Source organism: Oncorhynchus clarkii, chromosome 32 (assembly GCF_045791955.1).
Source record: "Oncorhynchus clarkii lewisi isolate Uvic-CL-2024 chromosome 32, UVic_Ocla_1.0, whole genome shotgun sequence".
In the NCBI taxonomy this organism is placed as follows: Eukaryota; Metazoa; Chordata; class Actinopteri; order Salmoniformes; family Salmonidae; genus Oncorhynchus; species Oncorhynchus clarkii.
In genome coordinates this window covers 17385773-17400140 of record NC_092178.1, presented here as the reverse complement: position 1 = coordinate 17400140, position 14368 = coordinate 17385773, and the positions used below count along the sequence as shown (strand labels likewise).

Here is a 14368-nt window from a genome sequence, read left to right as displayed (position 1 = left end):
GGACTACCTCCGGAAGTGTTCAGGAAGATCTGTAAATAATTGCACTCCATTCTTTGTGGTCATGCATTAATTTGGTCTCCTCCTAGAAGGGTTCTGAGGTGAAGAAACAAAGTAGCTCATGAATTCTTAAAGGTTCAATGCAGACTTTTATCTCAATATGAAATCATTTCTGGTTAACAATTACAACCTTACAATTAAAATGGTTAAAAAAATAAACAAAAATAGCTTCTTAGCAAAGAGCAATTTCTCAAGCAAGAATTTTGCTTGGACTGTCTGTGAGTGGTCTGAATGGGGATGGAATAACTGAAAACTAGCTGTTATTGGCAGAGAGGTTTGGATCTTTTTCTTTTTGGTCTATTATCAAATTTACTGCCTCAACTCCATCCCACCAAAACAGGCTGAAATTTCAGGCGGTCTTTTCAAACAGCTCTTATACTAAAAGGACATTATCATCATTTTCACAGTATTATTCCAACTTCAACCTTATACCTCATTCTGATTTTTCAGGGGGTCCTGCAGCATCCTCAGCACCCCTACTTCGTGCAGGCTATGCATAAAACACAGGATAATCACGTTTTGAGTGCACTGGGCCTTTAAACAACCTTGCCTTGTGGATAAAACAGTTGTTTTAATTGACGTTAAAATGAAGATAACTAAGCTCTAAATTCCAAATAACAAAAACATACACTGTGCATTACTTCACTTCCATGTTCTTGAAAAGCTAAATGTAAAGAGCAGTAGCCTAAGTTTAGACAACAGTACATCAATAGGTCTTTGAATATGGGCACAATGACACAATCTCTGAAGTTCTTTAACCTATTTTCCATTTTTAATAGATCAAAACAAACATTTGATGGATTTATTTTCAGTCTCACTTTATTTAACGATGATGTGAAAAGTAACGGCTGTCCATAACATTCAGACTATTAAAGAAGAAGGCTGTTCAAAACCCCCGATAACAACCGATGGTTCCAAAAGGTTCTTGTGTTCCAGTGTGATACTTATTTTATACAAGTTTTCATATCTATCTCAACTGTACAGAACATAGTTACAGATACTGTAAATAAAAAAGTTTCCATTGAGTTCCAAGTATCATCGTGGGTGTTGTGAACGTCAAGATTTTTTATGAACATAAAGATTTGTATATATAGTTCTCTATATTTCTGGAATAAGAAAACAAGTTATTGCCCCTCTCATACATATATTTAGCATTTAAAATAAGGTTAATATTTTTTATTGAACTTAAATTCTACAATGTTTGTATGGTATACCACATATGAAATTGACAAAAACAGTTACAGAATGAATCATTTTATATATATTTATCATATTCTTATATTTTGGGACATATAGATTTTCCAGAAACCCTAATGACAATATATACAAATATATGAATATATATATACAGTACCAGTCAAAAGTTGGGACACACCTACTCATTCAAAGGGTTTTTCTTTATTTTTACTATTTTCTACATTGTAGTATAATAGTGAAAACATTCAAACTATGAAATAACACGTGGAATCATGAGGTAACCAAAAAAGATTTCAACAAATCAAAATATATTTTATATTTGAGATTTTTCAAAGTAGCCACCCTTTGCCTTGATGACAGCTTTGCACACTCTTGACATTCTCTCAACCAGCTTCATGAGGTAGTTAACTGGAATGCATTTACATTAACAGGTGTGCCTTGAAAAGGAAGGTCGTGGTATGCAGAAGATAGCCCTATTTTGTAAAAGACCAAGTCCATATTATGTCAAGAACAGCTTAAATAAGCAACGAGAAATGACAGTCCATCATTACTTTATGACATGAAGGTCAGTCAATTTGGAAAATTTCAAGAACTTTGAAAGTGCATTCGCAAAAACCATCAAGTGCTGTGATGAAACTGGCTCTCATGAAGACCGCCACAGAAAGGAAGACCCAGAGTTAAGTCTGCTGCAGAGGATAAGTTCATTAGTTACCAGCCTCAGAAATTGCAGCCCAAATAAATGCTTCACAGAGTTCAAGTAACAGACACACCTCAACATCAACTGTTCAGTGGAGACTGTGTGAATCAGGCTTTCATGGTCGAATTGCTGTAAAGAAACCACTACTACACTTTGGCCTTGACCAAGAAACACGAATGAATGGACATTAGACCTGTGGAAATCTGTACTTTGGTCTGATGAATCCAAATTTTAGATTTTTGGTTCCAACCACAGTGCCTTTGTGAGACACAGAGTAGGTGAACGGAGTATGTGTGTCTGCATGTGTGGGTTTCTCTGTGAACCATGTTTTTATTTTACCTTTATTTAACTAGACAAGTCAGTTGAGAACAAATTCTTATTTTCAAAGACAGCCTAGGAACAGTGGGTTAACTGCCTGTTCAGGGGCAGAACAACAGATTTGTACCTTGTCAGCTCTGGGGTTTGAACTTGCAACCTTCCGGTTACTAGTTCAATGCTCTAACCACTAGGCTACCCTGCCGCCCCCCATGTAGGAGGAGGTGTGATGGTGCTTTGCTGATGACACTGTCAGTGATTTATTTAGAATTCAAGGCACACTTAACCAGCATGGCTGCCACAGCATTCTGCAGCGATACACCATCCAATCTGGTTTGCGTTGTTGGACTATCATTTGTTTTTCAACAGGACAATGACCCAATACATCTCCAGGCTGTGTAAGGGCTATTTGACCAATAAGGAGAGTGATGGAGTGCTGCATCAGATGACCTGGCCTACACAATCACCCAACCTCAACCCAATTGAGGTGGCCAACAAGTGCTCAGCATATGTCGGAACTCCTTCAAGACTGTTGGAAAAGCATTCCAGGTGAAGCTGGTTGAGAGAATGCCAAGAGTGTGCAAAGCTGTCATCAAGGCAAAGGGTGGCTACATTGAAGAATCTAAGATCTAAAATATATTTTCATTTGTTTAACACTTTTTTGGTTACTACATGATTCCATATGTGTTATTTCAAAGTTTTGATGTCTCCACTATTATTTTACCATGTAGAGAATAGTAAAAATAAAGAAAACCCCTTTCACGAGTATGTGTGTCTAAACTTTTGATTGGTACTGTATATGTGCTTTCACCTTAAACTGAAAGAAACAGAAGAACTGAGGAATACAGAACATTAGCATAAATAAGCAGTGTATTACGAGTTATTATGAGCCCTTTAATTACCAACATTGCATTTGAATAACTTTGTAGATGTTGAGAATTTTTTAAATTAATAATAGAAAATTAGGGCACATTGCAAAGCAAAGTAACAATACCTGATAACCAGCATTTGGCATTTTGTAATAACAAAAAAAAGGGACACAGGTGCCGGGAAAGGAATTTTTAAAAATATGTTATTGACCGTTCTATAGGTTCGTTCTGATATAGCTAGCCAAAGCTATTAAGTGTTGTACATTTGTATGGCACTCAGCATCTTGCAGCAAGTGTAATGCTGCATGTCATTTACATTATATTGTCTAGAGGGGGATTTCTCACAGAATTGTGGCTTTGACATTGACTGATTGATGATGTACTCTTGAAGAATGTGATCAGTCTGCGGAACAACAGGTTTGCAGAATTAAAAGCAAAGTAGAAAAGAAATACAACATTTTTTAAAAAACTGACTTGGAGTGAGAAGAAACAACAGAGTGAATTTGTCATGACAGTTGCAAAAACAGAGGTTACTCTTATGTGAATATACATTTTATTTCATGCCATCTTGAGAAAGCCAAATACCAAATATTCCATACGTACATCGACACCATCAGGGTATCAGCAAACTTTACAGAATCACATATAATGTAATATATAAAATGTGTTTTTTTTCTGAATGAACAACCAGACCCAGTGTCTCACTTATGGAGGAGAAAGAAACCTTTTGGCTTCATGGAAGGTCTGTGCTGCTGTGTTGCTGCTCTGGATAGGGTTTCCTTAACCCCAATTGGCTCCAGGCTAGGGGGAGGAGCTCAGACAGGAGTTACACATACATGTGTCCAATAACAGACCTGCTCCTCCCCTACCCATCGCTCGTCCTCCAATGGGTTTCTTCTTTGCGGTGGCTGACAGACTTCATCAGTGTTCAGATGCCAGGTCCAGCTCACAGAGCAGCCCACTCTCTGGAGTGGAATTGTCCCCAAGTTATCTATCTATCCCACACTGTACTGTATGTCCCAGGTGTTGGAGCGTTGAATGAGAGAAATCATGACAGCTTGTACAATTTACAGATGGGTTCCAGATGCTTGTTTAGTTTAGTTTGCCCAGCCCACACCACCAGCACTACCTACTGGAACTGCTGTATACTGTGGCTCCTGCAGGCTACAGGATACAACTACAGGCACAGTGCTCAACAAACGTCTTTTAACCAAGACACCAATGGTGAAATATATGCTGAAACAAATCTATTTAGACTTCTAATGATGATACGTAGCTTATTCATGGTTTTTGTCCACTTTTGTGTTTTTTTTTGTGACAACAGTTGTACAAATAAAATAATGTTAGCTAGCTATGTCTACGGCCCTTTTTACAACAATAAATTACCTTTGGGCCGACTACACAGAAAAAGCAACCATGAGTTATGTTCCACTGTTGCTAAGTGGCAGGTGATTTGTCACAACATCACTGTATAGTAGACCTGCCACGATATACAGATGCTTCTCTCCCAGTCTGTAGTGCCATTGTTTCGTTGACTGACAGTGCTGGGGTCTCCTGGATAGGGTTCACATACGGCTCGCATGCATCTTCCACTTGCCATTTTGGTCATTGAAATTCAGATTTACTGATTGAAACAACTTAAAACTTAATTTCACTGTTTCGAAACTACCAATGGAACCTAACTGACAAACACACTTCCTTGTCACTCTTCACTATCTGCATATATTTCTTGTCAACAGAACTTCTTCCCGAGTTTTTAATCTCAGTTTTGTACCACTTTTGATGCTGCCTGACCATGCACCTATTTCATTGACTTATGAAACATATGGTCATTACAAAGCCTCTCCTTCAGCCTCACAACAGTGAGGTAACAGAGCTCTGGGTGCTGCGTTGGGTGGTCCCTACTCCCTACATAGAGTGACATGACAGTTTCTGGACCATTTACACTGGTGGGGCGAAGACCAACCCGTTGTAATGGAAGCTTGCTGGTCTTCAGACTGATCTTTGGCAAAGCCTTGTCAGGACACCTAACACCACTAGGATACGGTGAGTACTTTACCTAAAGGTGTGTATCTTTCTGTGTTTGTGTAGGTGACTATTTGTTTGTGTTTATGTCAACACACGTACGTACTGTACATAGAGTCACATTACTATTAGTTCCTGGAAATCTATTCTGTTTGGTTCTGTTGCCCTCTAAGCCCAGAATGGCATTAACCTGTCCTGTAGCATGTCATGCTTGTTTGGAGACAAATTAAACTATGGTAGTTGAAACACATTAAAGACCTATGAAACGGGATAGTATAATCTTTAAGAAAAACGAATGGTGCAAATTTAGCAAAGTGGAAAATAAGCTGTGTGAAAGTTAAAAGAATTGGCCGCTGGTGCCTTACTTCTAGCCAATGGCCAATCCATTTAACATAATTAACATACTACAATGATGCAGTAATATTACACAAACCAATTTGTCTTACATTTCGCTTTGTAGGATGCCAGTTTTTAAGTTTTTATATGAGTTTTTCAGGACCTATGCTGATACAGACCTGCCCCCCATCCCCCCATATGTTAATTCACAGCATACTCAATCAAAGCTTACGGTAAGTCAAAGTCAGTATGATATTTACAAGTTTGTTCACAACGGTGAATTTTGATGAATCCTACATCAGTCCGATCTGGAACTCCTTTGTTCCTATAGTAACACCTAACACCTTCTAGGCATTGAAGTAGCGAAATACTCAAGTTTTGACAAGTTCACACATAGTCAAGTGTATGGCAAAAGGAAAAAAACAACAACATAAAACCTTCCGAAGCAGATACGCTACTGGTCAGGTCAGGTCAGGTCTGGTCCTCTGCTGCTGGGGGGGGGGGGTTGTAGCTGCGGTTCGTGTCATCGTTTGTAAGGTCCTCTGTGCCCTTTCCCCGACCCATGGTTCTAGTGAGGGGGTCTAGAGACCGAGGCATGAAGAGTGGATAAAACTTCCCACTCCCTGGTCCAACACACATATTATTCCACTATCGCTGATGACCTCCGTCACAGTCTGCTTGTTGTTGTTTTTTACACGGATGTCTTTCTTGGGAGCGCCAGGGGAAACTGATGCTCACAGGCCTGAGACCATGACCCGGTAGGACGGTGGCATGTGTCTGTGCCGCGGGCTGGAGCTGGGGCTGGGGTTGGGGCTGGTACAGCTGGCGTCCACCCCCCCTATGGAGGGTAGGTAGGCATGGTGCAGGATGGGCAGCTGCAACGACAGCCTGCGCTGTATGCTGTGGACGGAGAGAGAAAGAGAGAGAGACGTGGTGATGAGTGACATAGCATGTTAAGCATAATTAAACATCATTATATTCACCTAAATAAAGGTTTACATTGAAGGATTCTTTTTCCACAGTGTGCTGTCAAAGTGTGAAATGTAAATGTATTTCTAAATCTCTGTGGTGCTACATTGCATACATACTGTACATACAGCACAGTACAAGTAAAATAACTATTAACATCCAGACAGCTTCTGTATGTGCTGTTTTACTCTCAATAATTAAAATGGGCTTTTTGTACACTTTTTTAAAGCTCTAACTCCAACAATGATGCAGTAATCAATATCAATGTAGTACTAAAAATAATATGGTAGAACAAAAACACACAAGATATAAAAATAAGAAGAACAAGATAAAGTAAGTAAGCATACAATATACAGACACAGTTCCAGTACCGTATTCTTAGTGATTTGGAATCTGAGGAACTGGAAGCTCTCAACCCAATCCACTGCACTCAACGCAATTTAGTACCCTAGTATGGGTATTCCAACACGGCCAGTAACTTCTCACTTCTCACTGGCATTACTACTTACAGTCAAAGAGACTTCCTGGTCCCTTCACACCCCTCTCCACCACCACCCCCCACAGTAACACATCAGGAGTGGGGGTCTTCTTCTCACCCCAATCCCCCCTCAAGCATCACTGGCCACAGGAGAGAACTGGGACGAAAGTAACACTTTTAGTTTTTTTCCTAATTACTCAGAGATCGATAGAGCTAGAGACACCAAATGTTATGACACACAACTTATACAGGTCCTCTACCATTAGCAACTGTAGTTTCATTTCTAGGGTAAATGAGTTGAAATGAAATAGACCGAGAACAGAACTAGTGTAATGTTACTTTTGTACCTGGGAGTAACACAGCCTTGGGATGGAAGTAACAGCTGGTGAGAAGTGCACAATATCTGTCTTATCTCCATGTTTTGTCTCTTCTGGTTTGTAATGCTCATTACGTTCAACCAATGTACTATCAGACATCATTTCATGTTTGTGTCAATTTGAATAATAATTTTGCCTTACAATATTAATCCGAATAAAATCTCACTTTAATAGGAATGTAGTAGGAGATCATTTTCACTATTTACGTTGAGTAAATTCATGCTTAGCCCTATTCGTACCCTACTCATGCTTAGCTCCAGCTGTCCTTGTCATCTGCCTTACTTGTGTTTGATAGAATAAACCCCTTCATTCTCTTCACAAATGGAAATCTCATCATGCTTATCACATTTCCATGTCTTGACATAAGGTAATTGACCACCAGAATCAGAAAGATATATATTTTTAACCACTGAACTGTTGATAAAATCTTATGTGAGAAGCTGATCCATCAGGTCAATTAAGGCATAATTCTAATGATGTCATGTATAATTTTCTAACTTTCAGTCACTTGTTGATATTTTGTGAACATTATAAAAGCATTATGAACTAGAGGAGACAACGGGCTGTGCTTTAAGTTTTATTTTATTCCAAGTCATCAGTTTACATTGCGTTACTTTCACCCCACCCATCTCTCCTGTAACTTTTCCCAGGCTAACACCCAAGACTAGCTAGCATGATACATAAAACCTACAGTGTAATCAGAAAGTATTCAGACCCCTTGACTTTTTCCACATTTTGTTATGTTTTAGCCTTATTCTAAAATGGTTATTTAATGAAAAAGCAAAAACTGTTTTTTGTTGACATTTTTGAAAATGTATTAAAAATAAATAAAAATATTCAGACCCTGTACTCAGTACTGTGTTGAAACACCTTTGGCAGCAATTACAGCCTCAAGTCTTCTTGGGGATGACACTACAAGCTTGGCACACCTGTATTTGGGGACTTTCTCCCATTCTTCTCTGCAGAGCCTCTCAAGCTCTGTCAGGTTTAGCTCTGGCTGGGCCACTCAAAATACATTCAGAGACTTGTCCCGAAGCCACTCCTGCGTTATCTTGGCTGTGTGCTTAGGGTCGCTGTCCTGTTGGAAGGTGAACCTTCGCCCCAGTCTGAGATCCTGAGCACTCTGGAGCAGGTTTTCATCAAGGATCTCTCTGTACTTTGCTCCATTAATCTTTTCCTCGATCCTGACTAGTCTCTTAGTCTGTGACGCTGAATAACATCCCCACAGCATGATGCTGCCACCACCATGCTTCACCGTAGGCATGGTGCCATGTTTCCTCCAGACGTGACGCTTGGCAATCAGGCCAAAGAGTTCAATCTTGGATTCATCAGACCAGAGAATCTTGTTTCTCATGGTCTGAGAGTCTTTAGGTGCCTTTTGGCAATCTCCAAGCGGGCTGTCATGTGGCTTCCATCTGGCCACTCTACCATAAAGGTGTGATTGGTGGGGTGTTGCAGAGATGGTTGTCCTTCTGGAAGGTTCTCCCATCTCCACAGAGGAGCTCTGTCAGAGTGACCATCGGGTTCTTGGTCACCTCCCTGACCAAGGCCCCTCTCCCCTGATTGCTCAGTTTGGCCAGGCAGCCAACTCAGGAAGAGTCTTGGTGTTTCCAAATTTCTTCAATTTAATAATGATGGAGGCCACTGTGCTCTTGGGCACCTTCAATGCTACATCATTTTTTTTGGTACCTTTCCAGAGATGTATGCCTCGACACAATCCTGTCTCGGAGCTCTACGGATAATTCCTTTGACAGGTGTGTACCTTTCCAAACAGACTAAACAGACCAGGCCAGGGTTTGGGGTTTGAGAAGTTAATGAAAGAAGTGAAAAATTCTTCCCCTAAAGCTTTTTCTTAATCTAAAGGCACAACCTAGATTCGAGCCAATGTCCAATTTTGTGACACATTTTCATTTTCGTCAAAAACAACTTTATATTAAAGAAGTGCCTTTGATTTGACGGCCTGCACAGATGCAGTTCATTGCGAGACGACCGTTAGACCAGATGACATGACATCGCTTACAAGTGTGATCGGGGATTTCTATTGGAGAAGCAGTTTTAGCTTAGCTTTAGTTTAATCTTCATGCTGTACTGTCTTTGACAAAACACAACTCTACAACCAAAAAACATTACCGGGTCTGTTTTTTTGTTCTTATTGCTCAAAACCATTTTTTGTTTATAACTTGGCGAAACGTGGTCAGACTGGTCTGTTTTTATGGAACGTGCTGACTTCACTACGTCATTCTAGCTTTTGTGTTATCTGTGAAAATGGGCAGTTAATTTCATCCCATTTTACTTTCGTCCCTGCTCTCCCCTACACTACATCTCCTCTCCTTTCATCTCCCCTCGCCTCCTCCCCTTTCCCCTCCCCTCCTCTCCTCCCCTCTCCTTTCCTCTCCTCTACTCCCCTCCTCCCCTCGCCTCCTCTCCTCCCGTTTCTTCTCTTCTCCTCTCCTCCCCTTCCATTTCCTCCCCTTTCCTCTAACCTCTTCTCTTCTCCTCTCCTCTCCACTGACCCATAAACCACAGCTCTTCAGGCTTTGGGGATCGATCATCTGAAAAAAATAACATTTCATGCTTCCGCTTGGTGTGAAAGCTCACATCTCACCTCCCTGCTAAAGCCATCGCTTTTCAAGCCAATTGTGTAAACAAATGCCAGTTATGTAAAGATATACAGTTGAAGTCGTGCTTCACGGTTGGGATGATGTTCTTCGGCTTGCAAGCATCCCCCTTTTTCCTCCAAACATAACGATGGTCATTATAGCCAAACAGTTCTATTTTTGTTTCATCAGACCAGAGGACATTTCTCCAAAAAGTGCAATCTTTGTCCCCATGTGTAGTTCAAACCGTAGTCTAGGTTTTTTTTATGGCTGTTTTGGAGCAGTGGCTTCTTCCTTGCTGAGCGGCCTTTCAGCTTATGTCGATGTAGGACTCGTTTTACTGTGGATATCGATACTTTTGTACCTGTTTCCTCCAGCATCTTCACAAGGTCCTTTGCTGTTGTTCTGGGATTGATTTGCACTTTTCGCACCAAAGTACGTTCATCTCTAGGAGACAGAACGCGTCTCCTTCCTGAGCGGTGTGGCGGCTGCATGGTCCCATGGTGTTTATACTTGCTTTATACAGATTGTTTGTACAGATGAACGTGGTACCTTCAGGCATTTGGAAATTGCTCCCAAGGATGAACCAGACTTGTGGAGGTCTACAATTATTTTTCTGAGGTCTTGGCTGATTTATTTTGATTTTCCCATGATGTCAAGCAAAGAGGCACTGAGTTTGAAGGTAGGCCTTGAAATACATCCACAGGTACACCTCCAATTGACTCAAATTATGTCAATTAGCCTATCAGAAGCTTCTAAAGCCATGACATCATTTTCTGGAATTTTCTAAGCTGTTTAAAGGCACAGTCAAATTAGCGTATGTAAACTTCTGACCCACTGGATTTGTTATACAGTGAATCATAAGTGAAATAATCTGTCTGTAAGCAATTGTTGGAAAATTACTTGTGTCATGCACAAAGTAGATGTCCTAACCGACTTGCCAAAACTATAGTTTGTTAACAAGAAATTTGTGGATTGGTTGAAAAACTAGTTTTAATGACACCAACCTACGTGTATGTAAACTCCAGACTTCAACTGTGTATATATATATTTTTAAACCTGTCATCCTCATAGACTAGCTAGACCTTATAATAACCATGCATAACTGACCCCAAAGCATCTAGGGGAAACTTCTCCACACAGAAACTAAAGTAGGGAGGATGGGTCGTACCTGAGACTGTTTAGCAATCCAAAGGTTACTCTCCCCTAGGTTGCTCGAGTCACGTCGGGGACAACAGTAGCATTCCCTTCCCCTAACCCGTATTCTAAATTTACCTCAATTCACCTTATCTGCTACATAAATTCACCTAACCTTTGTTGTTTTACTTCCCCTAAACATCAACATAAATTCTCCCCATAATTCTCCTGGTCTCAGAGAAAGACGCATAATACTATACGTCCAACAAGACACACAATAACTTACATCAGGGTTCCCAAACTGGCGGCCCGCGAGCCAAATCTGGGCAGCCAACAATATTATCTGTCCCAAACAAATTAATTATGAACATAAAAAATATATATATAATAATAATTTAAAACAAATTATAGTACCCAAAATGCAAAAACTACCAAATGCAATTTCCCAAGAAGGAAGTTACCCTACCTAAATAATGCAAAAGTTACATTTTACATACACAAAGTTACATAGCCTAAGCCTATATAAAATAACTTAACTGGCTGAGGTAGGCTATGAGGTATAACAGCATATTTTACAATTAAAAAATATATGTCCTAATATAAGTGGGATTGTTTTATTAGGCCTATTTACAATTGCAACTGGCCAAAATGTAGCATCCTACATAAAACAATAATTGAAAGAAATAAAGACGATGTCTGTATCTGAATGGCTGTATTGGGATAGCCTGCAGTAACGACAGAACAAACAGAAAATATTGTCAGCTTGAGACCTAAGTATCCCTGGAAAAGCACTCACAATAATGTTAGTATTTCCTAAATACTTCCATATAGGCCACTAAGTGACTTACTCAATGGGAAAGTTGCTTTTCCCCTCGGACACGATCTTGTGGATGTCGCGTGAGATGGATGTGATTTTGAATGCACAGGCTGTCCTCAGTTGACTTATGTAAAAAGCCAGTTGCTGTCGTCAATCTACACTGCGTTCATAGAGGAAAATGCGGACTTGCAGGTGTAAGTCGATCTAAACATTGTTCGTACATGAAATGCAAGATTCTTTATTGTGCTGTATTTCCCTGAGCATGCCACCCAAAACGCACACAAGGACTCGGCACTCCTGAGTACATCCCTGAGATGACTCGATGTCTGGAATTCAATCAGCTCAGTTTGAATTATGGCCTCATCCAGCGAGGGTATCGTTTTCTTAGCACGGGAGGAGACTTCTCCACCTGGGCAGACTGTGAAAGGTTTACATAAAAACACAATTGTATCCTTGTGCGTGCTGTAGTTTTCAAATCTGGTGGAGAAGTTGTCTGGTCCCTCTGTCGTTTTTCAGTGTGTTGAAGTGCAGTAGCCTTCCAGATGACAAGTCCAAATTGAACAACTCAAGCTTCCTAGTAAAGGCCGGTCCACGAATGCTTTCCCTCTTCCTTGTAACTGCAGATTTCATCCGTTTAAGTGACAGAAATTGCCAGCCAAAAAAGCTGTGTGTGTAGCTTGCAGTTGAAGCTTCTGTCTGGGGCAGGAAGGGAAGATTCATAATGCCTTGAATTCCTCGCAAACAGCAACATTTTCATTGCAAAATATGGTAAGATGAACATCTATCTCTCTGTAGATTCTTTCCTGAAACTTCAATTTTGATACTTTTTGATAGCAACATTTTCTCTTGGTATCAAGCTAATTATTCTGAACGAATGATGACATTACAAAAGTAGTGTAGCCTACAGTTGACTACGTAAACATGTTTTTCCCCACCAATCAACGTACAGAGAAATAGACAATAATAATAATTGAATAGAGACATGGGGATTTTATGAGCGTAATCAGATCGAAATGATTATATTATTGTCACTGAGTTTATTATGTACTAATCACATGTGTTAAAAATGTTGTTTAATTTGTAGTGTAGGCCAATTGATTGTGCTAATATTATATACTAATTATGTTCTGGCCTATTAGCTCAGAATTTTTTGGGACCTGAGGCCAAACCTAGTTTACGTACCATGACTAACATCCTCCAATTTGAGTGCTAGTAACACACTACGCCGCCAGGGACTCAAATCCTGCAGTGCCAGACGTGTCCCCCTGCTTAAGCCAGTACATGTCCAGGCCCGTCTGAAGTTTGCTAGAGAGCATTTGGATGATCCAGAAGAAGAATGGGAGAATGTCATATGGTCAGATGAAACCAAAATATAACTTTTTGGTAAAAACTCAACTCGTCGTGTTTGGAGGACAAAGAATGCTGAGTTGCATCCAAAGGACACCATACCTACTGTGAAGCATGGGGGTGGAAACATCATGCTTTGGGGCTGTTTTTCTGCAAAGGGACCAGGACAACTGATCCGTGTAAAGGAAAGAATGAATGGGGCCATGTATCGTGAGATTTTGACTGAAAACCTCCTTCCATCAGCAAGGGCATTGAAGATGAAACGTGGCTGGGTCTTTCAGCATGACAATGATCCCAAACCCCCCCGCCCGGGCAACGAAGGAGTGGCTTCGTAAGAAGCATTTCAAGGTCCCGGAGTGGCCTAGCCAGTCTCCAGATCTCAACCCCATAGAAAATCTTTGGAGGGAGTTGAAAGTCCGTGTTGCCCAGCAACAGCCCCAAAACATCACTGCTCTAGAGGAGATCTGCATGGAGGAATGGGCCAAAATACCAGCAACAGTGTGTGAAAACCTTGTGAAGACTTACAGAAAACATTTGACCCCTGTCATTGCCAACAAAGGGTATATAACAAAGTATTGAGATAAACTTTTGTTATTGACCAAATGCTTATTTTCCACCATAATTTGCAAATAACTTCATAAAAAATCCTACAATGTGATTTTCTGAATTTTGTCAGTCATAGTTGAAGTGTACCTATGATGAAAATTACAGGCCTGTCACGTTCTGACCTTCTATTTCCTTGGTTTTGTATTTATTTAGTATGGTCAGGGCGTGAGTTGGGTGGGCAGTCTATGTTTGATTTTCTATGATTTGGGATTTCTATGTTTCGGCCTAGTATGGTTCTCAATCAGAGGCAGGTGTCATTAGTTGTCTCTGATTGAGAATCATACTTAGGTAGCCTGGGTTGCACTGTTTGTTTGTGGGTGATTGCTTGTTTCAGCGCAGTTTGCATTTAGCTTCACGGTTGTTATTTCGTTTATTGTTTTTGCATAGGGTTTCAGTGTTCAGTGTTTTCTGTATTAAAATGAATGATGAACACATACCACGCCACATTTTGGTCCTCTGATCCATCTCGCCTCTCCTCTTCAGATGAAGAGGAGGATGACCGTGACAAGGCCTCTCTCATCTTTTTAAGTGGGAGAACTTGCAC

General features: G+C 40.4%; 1 protein-coding gene across 1 annotated transcript in view; it reads right to left on the bottom strand.

Annotated features, from left to right (window-relative positions):
• Positions 1-810: 810 nt before the first annotated feature.
• Positions 811-14368, bottom strand: part of LOC139392373 (gamma-aminobutyric acid type B receptor subunit 2-like) — a 354915-nt gene continuing 341357 nt past the window's right edge. The window contains exon 19 of the mRNA XM_071140323.1: positions 811-6396. Coding sequence (XP_070996424.1) covers positions 6231-6396 — 166 coding nt within the window. The 3' untranslated portion in view covers positions 811-6230. The remainder of the gene's footprint in view (positions 6397-14368) is intronic.